Genomic DNA, 19,841 nt, shown 5'->3' on the forward strand with positions numbered 1-19,841 from the left:
CACTTCAAAACTTAATAGGTCCCTAAAAAATGAGTTTTGTAAATTTCCTTGAAAAAAATTGACAAATGACTGCTCCATTGTGAAACCTCCAAAAACGCGAACAAAATAAAACCGCATCTTACATTCTGCTCCTCACATCATGCGTCTCTGCCCCTGTCACACTCAGCCTGCACCCAGTGTGTCCGCACCTTGGAGGACCGGTCACTGCCCCCCACAAGGTCAGCTCACTCTGCTGCTGCTGCCATCTCCCTTACCTGGCTGGATGCAGAGTCCTCTGCCCCGACGTGTCGCCCTCGTCACCATTGTCTTCCCATAACTGACGGGGAGATCCGGGCGCTGCGTGCAGACACCATGCCCCCGCCTGGCACCTATACATGGGGCAGCATTACTGGCGGGGAGATCCGGGCGCTGCGTGCAGACACCATGCCCCCCGCCTGGCACCTATACATGGGGCAGCATTACTGATGGGGAGATCCGGACGCTGCGTGCAGTCACCATGCCCCCCGCCTGGCACCTATACATGGGGCAGCATTACTGACGGGGAGATCCGGGCGCTGCGTGCAGTCACCATGCCCCCGCCTGGCACCTATACATGGGGCAGCATTACTGACGGGGAGATCCGGGCGCTGCGTGCAGTCACCATGCCCCCCACCTGGCACCTATACATGGGGCAGCATTACTGACGGGGAGATCCGGGCGCTGCGTGCAGACACCATGCCCCCGCCTGGCACCTATACATGGGGCAGCATTACTGACGGGGAGATCCGGGCGCTGCGTGCAGTCACCATGCCCCCCACCTCCACCTATACATGGGGCAGCATTACTGACGGGGAGATCCGGGCGCTGCGTGCAGACACCATGCCCCCGCCTGGCACCTATACATGGTGCAGCATTACTGACGGGGAGATCCGGGCGCTGCGTGCAGTCGCCATGCCCCCCACCTGGCACCTATACATGGGGCAGCATTACTGGCGGGGAGATCTGGGCGCTGCGTGCAGTCACCATGCCCCCCGCCTGGCACCTATACATGGGGCAGCATTACTGACGGGGAGATCCGGGCGCTACGTGCAGACACCATGCCCCCCACCTGGCACCTATACATGGGGCAGCATTACTGACGGGGAGATCCGGGCGCTGCGTGCAGACACCATGCCCCCGCCTGGCACCTATACATGGGGCAGCATTACTGACGGGGAGATCCGGGCGCTGCGTGCAGTCACCATGCCCCCGCCTGGCACCTATACATGGGGCAGCATTACTGACGGGGAGATCCGGGCGCTGCGTGCAGTCACCATGCCCCCCACCTCCACCTATACATGGGGCAGCATTACTGACGGGGAGATCCGGGCGCTGCGTGCAGACACCATGCCCCCGCCTGGCACCTATACATGGGGCAGCATTACTGACGGGGAGATCCGGGCGCTGCGTGCAGTCACCATGTCCACGACCTCCACCTATACATGGGGCAGCATTACTGGCGGGGAGATCCGGGCGCTGCGTGCAGACACCATGCCCACGACCTCCACCTATACATGGGGCAGCATTACTGACGGGGAGATCCGGGCGCTGCGTGCAGACACCATGCCCCCGCCTGGCACCTATACATGGGGCAGCATTACTGACGGGGAGATCCGGGCGCTGCGTGCAGTCACCATGTCCACGACCTCCACCTATACATGGGGCAGCATTACTGACGGGGAGATCCGGGCGCTGCGTGCAGACACCATGCCCCCCGCCTGGCACCTATACATGGGGCAGCATTACTGACGGGGAGATCCGGGCGTTGCGTGCAGTCACCATGCCCACGACCTCCACCTATACATGGGGCAGCATTACTGACGGGGAGATCCGGGCGCTGCGTGCAGACACCATGCCCCCGCCTGGCACCTATACATGGGGCAGCATTACTGACGGGGAGATCCGGGCGCTGCGTGCAGTCACCATGCCCCCCACCTCCACCTATACATGGGGCAGCATTACTGACGGGGAGATCCGGGCGCTGCGTGCAGACACCATGCCCCCGCCTGGCACCTATACATGGGGCAGCATTACTGACGGGGAGATCCGGGCGCTGCGTGCAGACACCATGCCCCCGCCTGGCACCTATACATGGGGCAGTATTACTGACGGGGAGATCCGGGCGCTGCGTGCAGTCACCATGCCCACGACCTCCACCTATACATGGTGCAGCATTACTGGCGGGGAGATCCGGGCGCTGCGTGCAGTCACCATATCCACGACCTCCACCTATACATGGGGCAGCATTACTGACGGGGAGATCCGGGCGCTGCGTGCAGACACCATGCCCCCCACCTGGCACCTATACATGGGGCAGCATTACTGGCGGGGAGATCCGGGCGCTGCGTGCAGTCACCATGCCCCCCACCTGGCACCTATACATGGTGCAGCATTACTGACGGGGAGATCCGGGTGCTGTGTGCAGACACCATGCCCCCACCTGGCACCTATACATGGGGCAGCATTACTGACGGGGAGATCCGGGCGCTGCGTGCAGACACCATGCCCCCGCCTGGCACCTATACATGGTGCAGCATTACTGACGGGGAGATCCGGGTGCTGTGTGCAGTCACCATGCCCCCGCCTGGCACCTATACATGGTGCAGCATTACTGACGGGGAGATCTGGGCTCTGCGTGCAGACACCATGCCCCCGCCTGGCATTTATACATGGGGCAGCATTACTGACGGGGAGATCCGGGCGCTGCGTGCAGTCACCATGCCCCCCGCCTGGCACCTATACATGGGGCAGCATTACTGACGGGGAGAACCGGGCGCTGCGTGCAGACACCATGCCCCCGCCTGGCACCTATACATGGGGCAGCATTACTGACGGGGAGATCCGGGCGCTGCGTGCAGACACCATGCCCCCCGCCTGGCACCTATACATGGGGCAGCATTACTGACGGGGAGATCCGGACGCTGCGTGCAGTCACCATGCCCCCCACCAGGCACCTATACATGGGGCAGCATTACTGATGGGGAGATCCGGGCGCTACGTGCAGTCACCATGCCCCCCACCAGGCACCTATACATGGGGCAGCATTACTGACGGGGAGATCCGGGCGCTACGTGCAGTCACCATGCCCCCGCCTGGCACCTATACATGGGGCAGCATTACTGACGGGGAGATCCGGGCGCTACGTGCAGTCACCATGCCCCCGCCTGGCACCTATACATGGGGCAGCATTACTGACGGGGAGATCCGGGCGCTACGTGCAGTCACCATGCCCCCCTCCAGGCACCTATACATGGGGCAGCATTACTGACGGGGAGATCCGGGCGCTGCGTGCAGTCACCATGCCCCCGCCTGGCACCTATACATGGGGCAGCATTACTGACGGGGAGATCCGGGCGCTACGTGCAGTCACCATGCCCCCCTCCAGGCACCTATACATGGGGCAGCATTACTGACGGGGAGATCCGGGCGCTACGTGCAGTCACCATGCCCCCCGCCTGGCACCTATACATGGGGCAGCATTACTGACGGGGAGATCCGGGCGCTACGTGCAGTCACCATGCCCCCCGCCTGGCACCTATACATGGGGCAGCATTACTGACGGGGAGATCCGGGCGCTACGTGCAGTCACCATGCCCCCCGCCTGGCACCTATACATGGGGCAGCATTACTGACGGGGAGATCCGGGCGCTGCGTGCAGACACCATGCCCCCCTCCAGGCACCTATACATGGGGCAGCATTACTGACGGGGAGATCCGGGCGCTACGTGCAGTCACCATGCCCCCGCCTGGCACCTATACATGGGGCAGCATTACTGACGGGGAGATCCGGGCGCTACGTGCAGTCACCATGCCCCCCGCCTAGCACCTATACATGGAGCAGCATTACTGACGGGGAGATCCGGGCGCTGCGTGCAGACACCATGCCCCCCGCCTGGCACCTATACATGGGGCAGCATTACTGATGGGGAGATCCGGGCGCTACGTGCAGTCACCATGCCCCCCACCAGGCACCTATACATGGGGCAGCATTACTGACGGGGAGATCCGGGCGCTACGTGCAGTCACCATGCCCCCCGCCTGGCACCTATACATGGGGCAGCATTACTGACGGGGAGATCTGGGCGCTACGTGCAGTCACCATGCCCCCCGCCTGGCACCTATACATGGGGCAGCATTACTGACGGGGAGATCTGGGCGCTGCGTGCAGTCACCGTGCCCCCCGCCTGGCACCTATACATGGGGCAGCATTACTGACGGGGAGATCCGGGCGCTGCGTGCAGTCACCATGCCCCCCGCCTGGCACCTATACATGGGGCAGCATTACTGACGGGGAGATCCGGGCGCTACGTGCAGTCACCATGCCCCCCGCCTGGCACCTATACATGGGGCAGCATTACTGACGGGGAGATCCGGGCGCTGCGTGCAGTCACCATGCCCCCCGCCTGGCACCTATACATGGGGCAGCATTACTGACGGGGAGATCCGGGCGCTGTGTGCAGACACTATGCCCCCAACCTGGCACCTATACGTGGGGCAGCATTACTGACTGTAGGTGCCAGGCGGGGGCAGACACCATGCCGCCCGGACTTTAGATGCCGCTGTGTTACTGTAGCGATACTGAGCATGTGCGAGCAGTTTAGTCGCTGTTTGCAGGCTCGGTGGTCTCACATGCTCAGTAGCGCCATCCTCACACACGGATTTGTGCTCTTGTTCTGTTCTCGGGTCGACAGAGATCATGCCCTGATCACCTTTCCTGGGCGTTTTAGGGGACGATGTCTGTAACATTGTGTCACTCCACTATGTGGAAGGGAGCTATAGCGGTATCCATCCTTAGCCTACTGGTTCATGATTAGCATAGCCTGACACATGCAGGACACATGGATGCAGAGTGTAACTGGTAATAGCACTGTACCTGTGTGATGCTGCCGTGTATCAGGAGGGTCAGGATGAGCAGAGCTCACGGCTGTCCTGCACCCTGTGGCTTTATGGCAGCCTGTACTGTGGTGCTGTTAAATATTTACATAGTTATTAAGGTTGAAGGAAGACTTTAAGTCCATCTAGTTCAACCCATAGCCTAACCTAACATGCCCTAACATGTTGATCCAGAGTAAAGCAAAAAAAAACCCATGTGGCAAAGAGTAAGCTCCACATTGGGGAAAAACATTCCTTCCCGACTCCACATACGGCAATCAGACTAGTTCCCTGGATCAACGCCCTATCAAGGAATCTAATGTATATACCCTGTAACATTATACTTTTCCAGAAAGGTATCCAGTCCCCTCTTAAATTTAAGTAATGAATCACTCATTACAACATCACACGGCAGAGAGTTCCATAGTCTCACTGCTCTTACAGTAAAGAATCCGCGTCTGTTATTATGCTTAAACCTTTTTTCCTCCAAACGCAGAGGATGCCCCCTTGTCCCTGTTTCAGGTCTATGATTAAGAAGATCATCAGAAAGGTCTTTGTACTGTCTCCTCATATATTTATACATTAACATAAGATCACCCCTTAGTCTTCGTTTTTCCAAACTAAATAGCCCCAAGTGTAATAATCTATCTTGGTATTGCAGACCCCCCAGTCCTCTAATAACCTTGGTCGCTCTTCTCTGCGCCCGCTCCAGTTCAGCTATGTCTTTCTTATACACCGGAGACCAGAACTGTGCACAGTATTCTAAGTGTGGTCGTACAAGTGACTTGTATAGAGGTAAAATTATGTTCTCCTCATGAGCATCTATGCCTCTTTTACTGCATCCCATTATTTTATTTGCCTTTGTAGCAGCTGCCTGACACTGGCCACTGAATATGAGTTTGTCATCCACCCATACACCCAGGTCTTTTTCATTGACGGTTTTGCCCAGAGTTTTAGAATTAAGCACATAATTATACATCTTATTACTTCTACCCAAGTGCATGACCTTCCATTTATCCCCATTAAAGCTCATTTGCCATTTATCAGCCCAAGCTTCTAGTTTACATAAATCATCCTGTAATATAAAATTGTCCTCCTCTGTATTGATTACCCTGCAGAGTTTAGTGTCATCTGCAAATATTGAAATTCTGCTCTGAATGCCCCCTACAAGGTCATTAATAAATATGTTAAAAAGAAGAGGGCCCAATACTGACCCCTGTGGTACCCCACTGCTAACCACTATCCAGTCCGAGTGTGTTCCATTAATAACCACCCTTTGTTTCCTATCCCTGAGCCAGCTCTTAACCCACTTACACATATTTTCCCCTATCCCAATTATTCTCATTTTATGTATCAACCTTTTGTGTGGCACCGTGTCAAAAGCTTCTGAAAAGTCCATATACACTACATCCACTGGGTTCCCTTGGTCCAGTCCGGAACTTACCTCTTCATAGAAGCTGATCAGATTAGTCTGACATGAACGGTCCCTAGTAAACCCGTGCTGATACTGGGTCATGAGGTTATTCCTCTTCAGATACTCCAGTATAGCGTCCCTTAGAATGCCCTCCAGGATTTTACCCACAGTAGAGGTTAATCTTACTGGCCTATAATTTCCGAGTTCAGTTTTTGTCCCCTTTTTGAATATTGGCACCACATTTGCTATACGCCAGTCCTGTGGTACAGACCCTGTTATTATGGAGTCTTTAAAGATTAAAAATAATGGTCTATCAATGACTGTACTTAATTCCTGCAGTACTCGAGGGTGTATCCCATCCGGGCCCGGAGATTTGTCAATTTTAGAGATTTTTAGACGCCGACGTACTTCCTGCTCGGTTAAGCAGGTGACATTTAATGGGGAATTTTTGTTATCACTGATCATATATATATAAAAAAAAAAAAAAATCATTTAGCATATTGGCTTTTCCCTCATCCACCATGACTGTGAGGAATCCTTCCGTCAGGCTTGTGTCTGAGCACGCTCCTTACTGCGTCACAGGATTGTAGTGTGAATAGCGCTGTGAGCAAACAGAGGTATATTGGAGTCCGACATCAGTATATGAGGTAGCCCCGTGTGTCGGGGTCTGGCAGCTGTATATGGGGGTAGCCCCGTGTGTCGGGGTCTGGCAGCTGTATATGGGGGTAGCCCCGTGTGTCGGGGTCTGGCAGCAGTATATGAGGGTAGCCCCGTGTGTCGGGGTCTGGCAGCTGTATATGGGGGTAGCCCCGTGTGTCGGGGTCTGGCAGCTGTATATGGGGGTAGCCCCGTGTGTCGGGGTCTGGCAGCAGTATATGAGGGTAGCCCCGTGTGTCGGGGTCTGGCAGCTGTATATGGGGGTAGCCCCGTGTGTCGGGGTCTGGCAGCAGTATATGAGGGTAGCCCCGTGTGTCGGGGTCTGGCAGCTGTATATGGGGGTAGCCCCGTGTGTCGGGGTCTGGCAGCAGTATATGGAGGTAGCCCCGTGTGTCGGGGTCTGGCAGCTGTATATGGGGGTAGCCCCGTGTGTCGGGGTCTGGCAGCAGTATATGAGGGTAGCCCCGTGTGTCGGGGTCTGGCAGCTGTATATGGGGGTAGCCCCGTGTGTCGGGGTCTGGCAGCTGTATATGGGGGTAGCCCCGTGTGTCGGGGTCTGGCAGCTGTATATGGGGGTAGCCCCGTGTGTCGGGGTCTGGCAGCAGTATATGGGGGTAGCCCCGTGTGTCGGGGTCTGGCAGCAGTATATGAGGTAGCCCCGTGTGTCGGGGTCTGGCAGCTGTATATGGGGGTAGCCCCGTGTGTCGGGGTCTGGCAGCAGTATATGGGGGTAGCCCCGTGTGTCGGGGTCTGGCAGCAGTATATGGGGGTAGCCCCGTGTGTCGGGGTCTGGCAGCAGTATATGAGGGTAGCCCCGTGTGTCAGGGTCTGGCAGCAGTATATGAGGTAGCCCCGTGTGTCGGGGTCTGGCAGCAGTATATGAGGGTAGCCCCGTGTGTCAGGGTCTGGCAGCAGTATATGGGGGTAGCCCCGTGTGTCAGGGTCTGGCAGCAGTATAAGGGGGTAGCCCCGTGTGTCGGGGTCTGGCAGCAGTATATGGGGGTAGCCCCGTGTGTCGGGATTCGGCAGCTGTATATGGGGGTAGCCCCGTGTGTCGGGGTCTTGCAGCTGTATATGGAGGTAGCCCCGTGTGTCGGGGTCTGGCAGCAGTATATGGGGGTAGCCCCGTGTGTCAGGGTCTGGCAGCAGTATAAGGGGGTAGCCCCGTGTGTCAGGGTCTGGTAGCAGTATATGGGGGTAGCCCCGTGTGTCGGGGTTCGGCAGCTGTATATGGGGGTAGCCCCGTGTGTCGGGGTCTGGCAGCTGTATATGGGGGTAGCCCCGTGTGTCGGGGTCTGGCAGCAGTATATGAGGGTAGCCCCGTGTGTCAGGGTCTGGCAGCTGTATATGGGGGTAGCCCCGTGTGTCGGGGTCTGGCAGCTGTATATGGGGGTAGCCCCGTGTGTCGGGGTTCGGCAGCTGTATATGGGGGTAGCCCCGTGTGTCGGGCTTCGGCAGCTGTATATGGGGGTAGCCCCGTGTGTCAGGGTCTGGTAGCAGTATATGGGGGTAGCCCCTTGTGTCGGGGTTCGGCAGCTGTATATGGGGGTAGCCCCGTGTGTCAGGGTCTGGTAGCAGTATATGGGTGTACCTCCGTGTGTCTGGGTCCGGCAGCTGTATATGGGGGTAGCCCCGTGTGTCGGGGTTCGGCAGCTGTATATGGGGGTAGCCCCGTGTGTCGGGGTTCGGCAGCTGTATATGGGGGTAGCCCCGTGTGTCAGGGTCTGGTAGCAGTATATGGGTGTACCTCCGTGTGTCTGGGTCCGATAGCTGTATATGGGGGTAGCCTCGTGTGTCGGGGTTCGGCAGCTGTATATGGGGGTAGCCCCGTGTGTCAGGGTCTGGTAGCAGTGTATGGGTGTACCTCCGTGTGTCTGGGTCCGATAGCTGTATATGGGGGTAGCCTCGTGTGTCGGGGTTCGGCAGCTGTATATGGGTGTACCTCCGTGTGTCTGGGTCTGGCAGCTGTATATGGGGGTAGCCCCGTGTGTCAGGGTCTGGTAGCAGTATATGAGATACCTCCGTGTGTCAGGGTCTGGTAGCAGTATAAGGAGGTAGCCCCGTGTGTCGGGGTCTGGCAGCAGTATATGGGGGTAGCCCCGTGTGTCGGGGTTCGGCAGCTGTATATGGGGTAGCCCCGTGTGTCAGGGTCTGGTAGCAGTATATGGGGGTAGCCCCGTGTGTCAGGGTCTGGCAGCAGTATATGGGGGTAGCCCCGTGTGTCAGGGTCTGGCAGCAGTATATGGGGGTAGCCCCGTGTGTCAGGGTCTGGCAGCAGTATAAGGAGGTAGCCCCGTGTGTCGGGGTCTGGCAGCAGTATATGGGGGTAGCCCCGTGTGTCGGGGTCTGGCAGCTGTATATGGGGGTAGCCCCGTGTGTCGGGATTCGGCAGCTGTATATGGGGGTAGCCCCGTGTGTCGGGGTCTGGCAGCTGTATATGGGGGTAGCCCCATGTGTCAGGGTCTGGTAGCAGTATATGGGGGTAGCCCCGTGTGTCGGGGTCTGGCAGCTGTATATGGGGGTAGCCCCATGTGTCAGGGTCTGGCAGCAGTATATGGGGGTAGCCCCGTGTGTCGGGGTCTGGCAGCTGTATATGGGGGTAGCCCCATGTGTCAGGGTCTGGCAGCAGTATATGGGGGTAGCCCCGTGTGTCGGGGTCTGGCAGCTGTATATGGGGGTAGCCCCATGTGTCAGGGTCTGGTAGCAGTATATGGGGGTAGCCCCATGTGTCAGGGTCTGGCAGCAGTATATGGGGGTAGCCCCGTGTGTCGGGGTCTGGCAGCTGTATATGGGTGTGTCTCCGTGTGTCTGGGTCTGGCAGCAGTATATGGGGGTAGCCCCGTGTGTCAGGGTCTGGCAGCAGTATATGGGGGTAGCCCCGTGTGTCAGGGTCTGGTAGCAGTATATGGGGGTAGCCCCGTGTGTCGGGGTGCGGCAGCTGTATATGGGGGTAGCCCCGTGTGTCGGGGTCTGGCAGCAGTATATGGGGGTAGCCCCGTGTGTCGGGGTTCGGCAGCTGTATATGGGGGTAGCCCCGTGTCAGGGTCTGGCAGCTGTATATGGGGGTAGCCCCGTGTGTCAGGGTCTGGTAGCAGTATATGGGGGTAGCCCCGTGTGTCAGGGTCTGGCAGCAGTATAAGGAGGTAGCCCCGTGTGTCGGGGTCTGGCAGCAGTATATGGGGGTAGCCCCGTGTGTCGGGGTCTGGCAGCTGTATATGGGGGTAGCCCCGTGTGTCGGGATTCGGCAGCTGTATATGGGGGTAGCCCCGTGTGTCGGGGTCTGGCAGCTGTATATGGGGGTAGCCCCGTGTGTCAGGGTCTGGTAGCAGTATATGAGATACCTCCGTGTGTCAGGGTCTGGTAGCAGTATAAGGAGGTAGCCCCGTGTGTCGGGGTCTGGCAGCAGTATATGGGGGTAGCCCCGTGTGTCGGGGTTCGGCAGCTGTATATGGGGTAGCCCCGTGTGTCAGGGTCTGGTAGCAGTATATGGGGGTAGCCCCGTGTGTCAGGGTCTGGCAGCAGTATATGGGGGTAGCCCCGTGTGTCAGGGTCTGGCAGCAGTATATGGGGGTAGCCCCGTGTGTCAGGGTCTGGCAGCAGTATAAGGAGGTAGCCCCGTGTGTCGGGGTCTGGCAGCAGTATATGGGGGTAGCCCCGTGTGTCGGGGTCTGGCAGCTGTATATGGGGGTAGCCCCGTGTGTCGGGATTCGGCAGCTGTATATGGGGGTAGCCCCGTGTGTCGGGGTCTGGCAGCTGTATATGGGGGTAGCCCCATGTGTCAGGGTCTGGTAGCAGTATATGGGGGTAGCCCCGTGTGTCGGGGTCTGGCAGCTGTATATGGGGGTAGCCCCATGTGTCAGGGTCTGGCAGCAGTATATGGGGGTAGCCCCGTGTGTCGGGGTCTGGCAGCTGTATATGGGGGTAGCCCCATGTGTCAGGGTCTGGTAGCAGTATATGGGGGTAGCCCCATGTGTCAGGGTCTGGCAGCAGTATATGGGGGTAGCCCCGTGTGTCGGGGTCTGGCAGCTGTATATGGGTGTGTCTCCGTGTGTCTGGGTCTGGCAGCAGTATATGGGGGTAGCCCCGTGTGTCAGGGTCTGGTAGCAGTATATGGGGGTAGCCCCGTGTGTCGGGGTGCGGCAGCTGTATATGGGGGTAGCCCCGTGTGTCGGGGTCTGGCAGCAGTATATGGGGGTAGCCCCGTGTGTCGGGGTTCGGCAGCTGTATATGGGGGTAGCCCCGTGTCAGGGTCTGGCAGCTGTATATGGGGGTAGCCCCGTGTGTCAGGGTCTGGTAGCAGTATATGGGGGTAGCCCCGTGTGTCAGGGTCTGGCAGCAGTATAAGGGGGTAGCCCCGTGTGTCGGGGTCTGGCAGCAGTATATGGGGGTAGCCCCGTGTGTCGGGGTGCGGCAGCTGTATATGGGGGTAGCCCCGTGTGTCAGGGTCTGGTAGCAGTATATGGGTGTACCTCCGTGTGTCTGGGTCCGATAGCTGTATATGGGGGTAGCCTCGTGTGTCGGGGTTCGGCAGCTGTATATGGGTGTACCTCCGTGTGTCAGGGTCTGGTAGCAGTATATGGGGGTAGCCCCGTGTGTCGGGGTTCGGCAGCTGTATATGGGGTAGCCCCGTGTGTCAGGGTCTGGTAGCAGTATATGGGGGTAGCCCCGTGTGTCAGGGTCTGGCAGCAGTATATGGGGGTAGCCCCGTGTGTCGGGGTTCGGCAGCTGTATATGGGGTAGCCCCGTGTGTCAGGGTCTGGTAGCAGTATATGGGGGTAGCCCCGTGTGTCAGGGTCTGGCAGCAGTATATGGGGGTAGCCCCGTGTGTCAGGGTCTGGCAGCAGTATAAGGAGGTAGCCCCGTGTGTCGGGGTCTGGCAGCAGTATATGGGGGTAGCCCCGTGTGTCGGGGTCTGGCAGCTGTATATGGGGGTAGCCCCGTGTGTCGGGATTCGGCAGCTGTATATGGGGGTAGCCCCGTGTGTCGGGGTCTGGCAGCTGTATATGGGGGTAGCCCCATGTGTCAGGGTCTGGTAGCAGTATATGGGGGTAGCCCCATGTGTCAGGGTCTGGCAGCAGTATATGGGGGTAGCCCCGTGTGTCGGGGTCTGGCAGCAGTATATGGGGGTAGCACCGTGTGTCAGGGTCTGGTAGCTGTATATGGGTGTATCTCCGTGTGTCTGGGTCTGGCAGCAGTATATGGGGGTAGCCCCGTGTGTCGGGGTCTGGCAGCAGTATATGGGGGTAGCACCGTGTGTCAGGGTCTGGTAGCTGTATATGGGTGTATCTCCGTGTGTCTGGGTCTGGCAGCAGTATATGGGGGTAGCCCCGTGTGTCAGGGTGCGGCAGCTGTATATGGGGGTAGCCCCGTGTGTCGGGGTCTGGCAGCAGTATATGAGGTAGCCCCGTGTGTCGGGGTCTGGCAGCAGTATATGGGGGTAGCCCCGTGTGTCGGGGTTCGGCAGCTGTATATGGGGGTAGCCCCGTGTCAGGGTCTGGCAGCTGTATATGGGGGTAGCCCCGTGTGTCAGGGTCTGGTAGCAGTATAAGGGGGTAGCCCCGTGTGTCAGGGTCTGGCAGCAGTATAAGGGGGTAGCCCCGTGTGTCGGGGTCTGGCAGCAGTATATGGGGGTAGCCCCGTGTGTCGGGGTGCGGCAGCTGTATATGGGGGTAGCCCCGTGTGTCGGGGTCTGGCAGCAGTATATGGGGGTAGCCCCGTGTGTCAGGGTCTGGCAGCAGTATAAGGGGGTAGCCCCGTGTGTCGGGGTCTGGCAGCAGTATATGGGGGTAGCCCCGTGTGTCGGGGTCTGGCAGCTGTATATGGGGGTAGCCCCGTGTGTCGGGATTCGGCAGCTGTATATGGGGGTAGCCCCGTGTGTCGGGGTCTGGCAGCTGTATATGGGGGTAGCCCCGTGTGTCGGGGTCTGGCAGCTGTATATGGGGGTAGCCCCGTGTGTCGGGGTCTGGCAGCTGTATATGGGGGTAGCCCCGTGTGTCAGGGTCTGGTAGCAGTTTATGGGGTAGCCCCGTGTGTCGGGGTTCGGCAGCTGTATATGGGGTAGCCCCGTGTGTCGGGGTCTGGCAGCAGTATATGGGGGTAGCCCCGTGTGTCAGGGTCTGGCAGCAGTATAAGGGGGTAGCCCCGTGTGTCGGGGTCTGGCAGCAGTATATGGGGGTAGCCCCGTGTGTCGGGATTCGGCAGCTGTATATGGGGGTAGCCCCGTGTGTCGGGGTCTGGCAGCAGTATATGGGGGTAGCCCCGTGTGTCAGGGTCTGGCAGCAGTATAAGGGGGTAGCCCCGTGTGTCGGGGTCTGGCAGCAGTATATGGGGGTAGCCCCGTGTGTCAGGGTCTGGCAGCAGTATAAGGGGGTAGCCCCGTGTGTCGGGGTCTGGCAGCAGTATATGGGGGTAGCCCCGTGTGTCGGGATTCGGCAGCTGTATATGGGGGTAGCCCCGTGTGTCGGGGTTCGGCAGCTGTATATGGGGGTAGCCCCGTGTGTCAGGGTCTGGTAGCAGTATATGGGGGTAGCCCCGTGTGTCGGGGTTCGGCAGCTGTATATGGGGGTAGCCCCGTGTGTCAGGGTCTGGCAGCAGTATATGGGGGTAGCCTCGTGTGTCGGGGTTCGGCAGCTGTATATGGGGGTAGCCCCGTGTGTCGGGGTCTGGTAGCAGTATATGGGTGTACCTCCGTGTGTCTGGGTCCGATAGCTGTATATGGGGGTAGCCTCGTGTGTCGGGGTTCGGCAGCTGTATATGGGGGTAGCCCCGTGTGTCGGGGTCTGGTAGCAGTATATGGGTGTACCTCCGTGTGTCTGGGTCCGATAGCTGTATATGGGGGTAGCCTCGTGTGTCGGGGTTCGGCAGCTGTATATGGGGGTAGCCCCGTGTGTCAGGGTCTGGTAGCAGTGTATGGGTGTACCTCCGTGTGTCTGGGTCTGGCAGCTGTATATGGGGGTAGCCCCGTGTGTCGGGGTTCGGCAGCTGTATATAGGGGTAGCCCCGTGTGTCAGGGTCTGGTAGCAGTATATGGGTGTACCTCCGTGTGTCTGGGTCCGATAGCTGTATATGGGGGTAGCCTCGTGTGTCAGGGTTCGGCAGCTGTATATGGGGGTAGCCCCGTGTGTCAGGGTCTGGTAGCAGTGTATGGGTGTACCTCCGTGTGTCTGGGTCTGGCAGCAGTATATGGGGGTAGCCCCGTGTGTCGGGGTTCGGCAGCTGTATATGGGGTAGCCCCGTGTGTCAGGGTCTGGTAGCAGTATATTGGGGTAGCCCCGTGTGTCAGGGTCTGGTAGCAGTATATGGGTGTACCTCCGTGTGTCTGGGTCCGATAGCTGTATATGGGGGTAGCCTCGTGTGTCAGGGTCTGGTAGCAGTATATGGGTGTACCTCCGTGTGTCTGGGTCCGATAGCTGTATATGGGGGTAGCCTCGTGTGTCAGGGTCTGGTAGCAGTATATGGGTGTACCTCCGTGTGTCTGGGTCCGATAGCTGTATATGGGGGTAGCCCCGTGTGTCAGGGTCTGGTAGCAGTATATGGGTGTACCTCCGTGTGTCTGGGTCCGATAGCTGTATATGGGGGTAGCCTCGTGTGTCGGGGTTCGGCAGCTGTATGTGGGGTAGCCCCGTGTGTCAGGGTCTGGTAGCAGTATATGGGGGTAGCCCCGTGTGTCGGGGTTCGGCAGCTGTATATGAGGTACCTCCGTGTGTCTGGGTCTGGCAGCAGTATATGGGGGTAGCCCCGTGTGTCGGGGTTCGGCAGCTGTATATGGGGTAGCCCCGTGTGTCAGGGTCTGGTAGCAGTATATTGGGGTAGCCCCGTGTGTCAGGGTCTGGTAGCAGTATATGGGTGTACCTCCGTGTGTCTGGGTCCGATAGCTGTATATGGGGGTAGCCTCGTGTGTCAGGGTCTGGTAGCAGTATATGGGGGTAGCCCCGTGTGTCAGGGTCTGGTAGCAGTATATGGGGGTAGCCCCGTGTGTCAGGGTCTGGTAGCAGTATATGGGTGTACCTCCGTGTGTCTGGGTCCGATAGCTGTATATGGGGGTAGCCCCGTGTGTCAGGGTCTGGTAGCTGTATATGGGTGTACCCCCGTGTGTCGGGGTTCGGCAGCTGTATATGGGGTAGCCCCGTGTGTCAGGGTCTGGTAGCAGTGTATGGGGGTAGCCCCGTGTGTCAGGGTCTGGTAGCAGTATATGGGTGTACCCCCGTGTGTCGGGGTTCGGCAGCTGTATATGGGGTAGCCCCGTGTGTCAGGGTCTGGTAGCAGTGTATGGGGGTAGCCCCGTGTGTCGGGGTTCGGCAGCTGTATATAGGGGTAGCCCCGTGTGTCAGGGTCTGGTAGCAGTATATGGGTGTACCTCCGTGTGTCTGGGTCCGATAGCTGTATATGGGGGTAGCCTCGTGTGTCGGGGTTCGGCAGCTGTATATGGGGGTAGCCCCGTGTGTCAGGGTCTGGTAGCAGTATATGGGTGTACCTCCGTGTGTCTGGGTCCGATAGCTGTATATGGGGGTAGCCTCGTGTGTCGGGGTTCGGCAGCTGTATGTGGGGGTAGCCCCGTGTGTCGGGGTTCGGCAGCTGTATATGAGGTACCTCCGTGTGTCTGGGTCTGGCAGCAGTATATGGGGGTAGCCCCGTGTGTCGGGGTTCGGCAGCAGTATATGGGGTAGCCCCGTGTGTCAGGGTCTGGTAGCAGTATATTGGGGTAGCCCCGTGTGTCAGGGTCTGGTAGCAGTATATGGGTGTACCTCCGTGTGTCTGGGTCCGATAGCTGTATATGGGGGTAGCCTCGTGTGTCAGGGTCTGGTAGCAGTATATGGGGGTAGCCTCGTGTGTCGGGGTTCGGCAGCTGTATATGGGTGTACCTCCGTGTGTCTGGGTCCGATAGCTGTATATGGGGTAGCCCCGTGTGTCAGGGTCTGGTAGCAGTATATGGGGGTAGCCTCGTGTGTCGGGGTGCGGCAGCTGTATATGGGGGTAGCCCCGTGTGTCAGGGTCTGGTAGCAGTATATGGGTGTACCTCCGTGTGTCTGGGTCCGATAGCTGTATATGGGGGTAGCCTCGTGTGTCAGGGTCCGGCAGCTGTATATGGGGGTAGCCCCGTGTGTCAGGGTCTGGTAGCAGTATATGAGGTACCTCCGTGTGTCAGGGTCTGGTAGCAGTATATGGGGGTAGCCTCGTGTGTCGGGGTTCGGCAGCTGTATATGGGGTAGCCCCGTGTGTCAGGGTCTGGTAGCAGTATATGGGGGTAGCCCCGTGTGTCAGGGTCTGGTAGCAGTATATGGGGGTAGCCCCGTGTGTCGGGGTTCGGCAGCAGGATATGGAGATCACAGCTCGCCCGGAGTTCTTTATCCCGTTGCTTATGGTGGAGGATGAGCAGCCTCCTCAGCAGCACAGAGTATTTCAGGATGTTCTGGCGCGGAGCGGTGTGACACGGGCCCTGTGCACTATGTGGCGGTATTACACCTCTTGCTCCGGTGTCTGTCCCCCGTATTTAACCCTCCATCTTGTTTATTTTTCAGCAACTGATCCGGGAGATGCAGCAGATGGCGAGCCGGCCTTTCGCCTCCGTCAACGTCGCATTGGAAACAGACGAGGAGCCGCCTGATCTGATTGGCGGCAGCGTGAAGGTGAGGGTAGTGGCCTCAAAGTCTCACACTGGACCCCCATACATGGGGCGGTAACCTACACTGCAGCACCCACCGACTCCCTGTACCTCCCCATTTACAGCATCTGTTTGCTGTCAGTAAATGGCAGCATCCTTGTTTACATCCTGTAAGGCTGCAGCAGCTCTAATCTCTCACTTCTGAAAAGTTTGTTACAATGTATCAGTGCAGAGTAAGGAGCACAGAGCGCTGGATGCTCACTCCACAGACGCTCGCTTCCCATTCTCCCCCGCTCTTGCTCCTTGTTCTCGCTCGCTCCTGACCTCTTGTTCTCGCTCACTCCCCGTTCTCGCTCCCCGTGCTTCCCCCGCTTTTGCTCGTTCCCCGTCCTACCCCGCTCCCCGTCTTCCCTCAGCTCTTGCTCGCTCCCTGTCCTCCCCTTGCTCTCGCTCACTCCCCGTCTTCCCCTTGCTCTCGCTCGCTCCCCATCTTCCCCTTGCTCTCGCTCGCTCCCCGTCATCCCCTTGCTGTCGCTCAGTCCCCGTCCTACCCTTGCTCTCGCTCACTGCCTGTCCTCTCGCTCGCTGCCCGTCCTCCCGCTCGCTGCCCGTCCTCTCCTTTCTCTCGTTTTCTCCCCGTCCTCCCCCGCTCTTACTTTCTCCCCGCTCTCGCTTTCTCCCTGTCCTCCCCCGCTCTCACTTTCTCCTCGTCCTCCCTGCTCTGGCTTTCTCCCCTCCTCTCTCTCTCGCTCGCTCCTCCTCCCTCTGTTGCTTGCTCCCCGTCCTCCTCTCACTCGCTCCTCATGCTCCTCTCGCTCCCCGTCCTCTCCATCGCGCTCTCTCGCTCCCCATCCTCCACACGCTTGCTCCCCATCCTACCCGTGCTCTCGTTCGCTCTCCATCCTCCCCCCGCTCTTGCTTGCTCCCCGTCCTCCCCCTCGTTTTCACTCGCCCCCTGTCCTCCTCTCGCTTGCTCCCTGTCCTCCTCTCGCTCGCTCCCTTCCTCCTCTCTCTCGCTCCCCGTCCTCATCTCACTCACGCCCCGTCCTCCCCTCACTCTCGCTGGTACCCTGTCCTCCCCTTGCTCTTGCTTTCTCCACGTCCTCCCCTTGATCTCACTTGCTCCCCATCTCCTTGCCCTCGCTCGCTCCCTGTCTTCCTCTCACTCCCTGTCCTCCCCTTGTTCGCTCCCCGTCCTCCCATTGCTCGCTCCCCGTCCTTCCCTTGCTCTCGCTCGCTCCTCGTCCTCCCCCGCTTTCGATTTCTCCCCATCCTTCCCTTTCTCTTGCTCGCTCCCTGTTCTCGCTGGCTCCCTGTCCTCCCCCCGCTCTTGCTCGCTTGCTCTCCGCGCTCGCTCGCTCCCCGTCTTCGCTCGCTCCCCGTCTTCTCTCAGCTCTCACTCGCTCCCCGTCCTCCCATTGCTCTCGCTCGCTCCCCTTGCTCTCTTTGGCTCCCCTTGCTCTCGCTCGCTCTCCGTCCTCCCCTTACTCTCGCTCGCTCCCAGTCCTCTCGCTCGCTGCCTTCCTCCCCTTGCTCTCACTTTCTCCCCGTCCTCCCCCACTCGCTCCCAGTCCTCTCGCTCGCTGCCTTCCTCCCCTTGCTCTCACTTTCTCCCCGTCCTCCCCCACTCGCTCCCCTTCATCCTCTCGCTCGCTCCCCGACCACCTCTCGCTCGCTCCCCGTCCTCCTCTCGCTCGCTCCCCGACCTCCTCTCGCTCGCTCCCCGTCCTCCTCTCGCTCGCTCCCCGACCTCCTCTCACTCGCTCCCCGTCCTCCTCTCGCTCGCTCCCCGACCTCCTCTCGCTCGCTCCCCGTCCTCCTCTCGCTCGCTTCCCGTCCTCCTCTCGCTCGCTTCCCGTCCTCCTCTCGCTGTCTCCCCGTCCTCCTCTCGCTCGCTCCCCGTCTTCCCTCAGCTCTCACTCGCTCCCCGTCCTCCCATTGCTCTCGCTCGCTCCCCGTCCTCCCATTGCTCTCGCTCGCTCCCCTTGCTCTCGTTCGCTCCCCTTGCTCTCGCTCGCTCTCCGTCCTCCCCTTACTCTCGCTCGCTCCCAGTCCTCTCGCTCGCTGCCTTCCTCCCCTTGCTCTCACTTTCTCCCCGTCCTCCCCCACTCGCTCCCCGTCCTCCTCTCGCTCGCTCCACGTCCTCCTCTCGCTCGCTCCACGTCCTCCTCTCGCTCGCTCCACGTCCTCCTCTCGCTCGCTCCCCGTCCTCCTCTCGCTCGCTCCCCGTCCTCCTCTCGCTCGCTCCCCGTCCTCCTCTCGCTCGCTCCCCGTCCTCCTCTCGCTCGCTCCCCGTCCTCCTCTCGCTCGCTCCCCGTCCTCCACTCGCGCTCCCCATCCTACCCCTGCTCTCGTTCGCTCTCCATCCTCTTGCTTGCTCCCCGTCCTCCCCTCGCTCTTGTTCGCTTCCTGTCAGCCCCTTGCTTCCCGTCCCTCCGCTTGCTCCCTGTCCTCCTCTTGCTCGCTCCCTGTCCTCCTCTTGCTCGCTCCCTGTCCTCCTCTTGCTCGCTCCCTTCCTCCTCCCGCTCGCTCCCTTCCTCCTCTCTCGCTCCCTTCCTCCTCTCTCTCACTTCCCCGTCCTCGCTTGCTCCCCGTCCTCCCCTTGCTCTCACTTTCTCCCCGTCCTCTCCTTGATCTCACTTTCTCCCCGTCCTCTCCTTGCTCTCACTTTCTCCCCCTTGCTCCTCATCCTCTCCTTGCTCTCGCTCGCTCCCAGTCTTCCTCCCCTTGTTCGCTCCCCGTCCTCCCCTTGTTCGCTCCCCGTCCTCCCCTTGTTCGCTCCCCATCCTCCCCTTGTTCGCTCCCCATCCTCCCCTTGCTCGCTCCCCGTCCTCCCCTTGCTCGCTCCCCGTCCTCCCCTTGCTCGCTCCCCGTCCTCCCCTTGCTCGCTCCCCATCCTCCCCTTGCTCGCTCCCCGTCCTCCCCTTGCTCGCTCCCCGTCCTCCCCTTGCTCGCTCCCCGTCCTCCCTTTGCTCGCTCCCCATTCTCCCCTTGCTCGCTCCCCGTCATCCCCTTGCTCTTGCTCGCTTCCCTTCCCCCCGCTCTCGCTCCCTGTCCTTCTCTCACTCGCTCCTCGTCCTCCTCTCGCTTTCACTCGCTCCCCATCCTCCTCTCGCTTTCACTCGCTCCCCATCCTACCCCTGCTCTTTCTCGCTCCCTGTCCTACCCCCGTTCTCGCTCGCTCCCCGTCCTCTCCCCGCTCTTGCTTGCTCCCTGTCCTCCCCCTCGCTCTCGCTCGCTTCCTGTCCTCCCCCTTGCTTCCCGTCCTTGCGCTCGCTC

General features: G+C 59.7%; 1 protein-coding gene across 1 annotated transcript in view; it reads left to right on the forward strand.

Annotated features, from left to right (window-relative positions):
- The window catches only part of ATRN (attractin), a 222,363-nt gene that overhangs the window by 185,745 nt on the left and 16,777 nt on the right, over positions 1-19,841 (forward strand). The window contains exon 27 of the mRNA XM_069745133.1: positions 16,480-16,587. Coding sequence (XP_069601234.1) covers positions 16,480-16,587 — 108 coding nt within the window. The remainder of the gene's footprint in view (positions 1-16,479; positions 16,588-19,841) is intronic.

This window comes from Ranitomeya imitator, chromosome 1 (assembly GCF_032444005.1).
Source record: "Ranitomeya imitator isolate aRanImi1 chromosome 1, aRanImi1.pri, whole genome shotgun sequence".
NCBI lineage: Eukaryota > Metazoa > Chordata > Amphibia > Anura > Dendrobatidae > Ranitomeya > Ranitomeya imitator.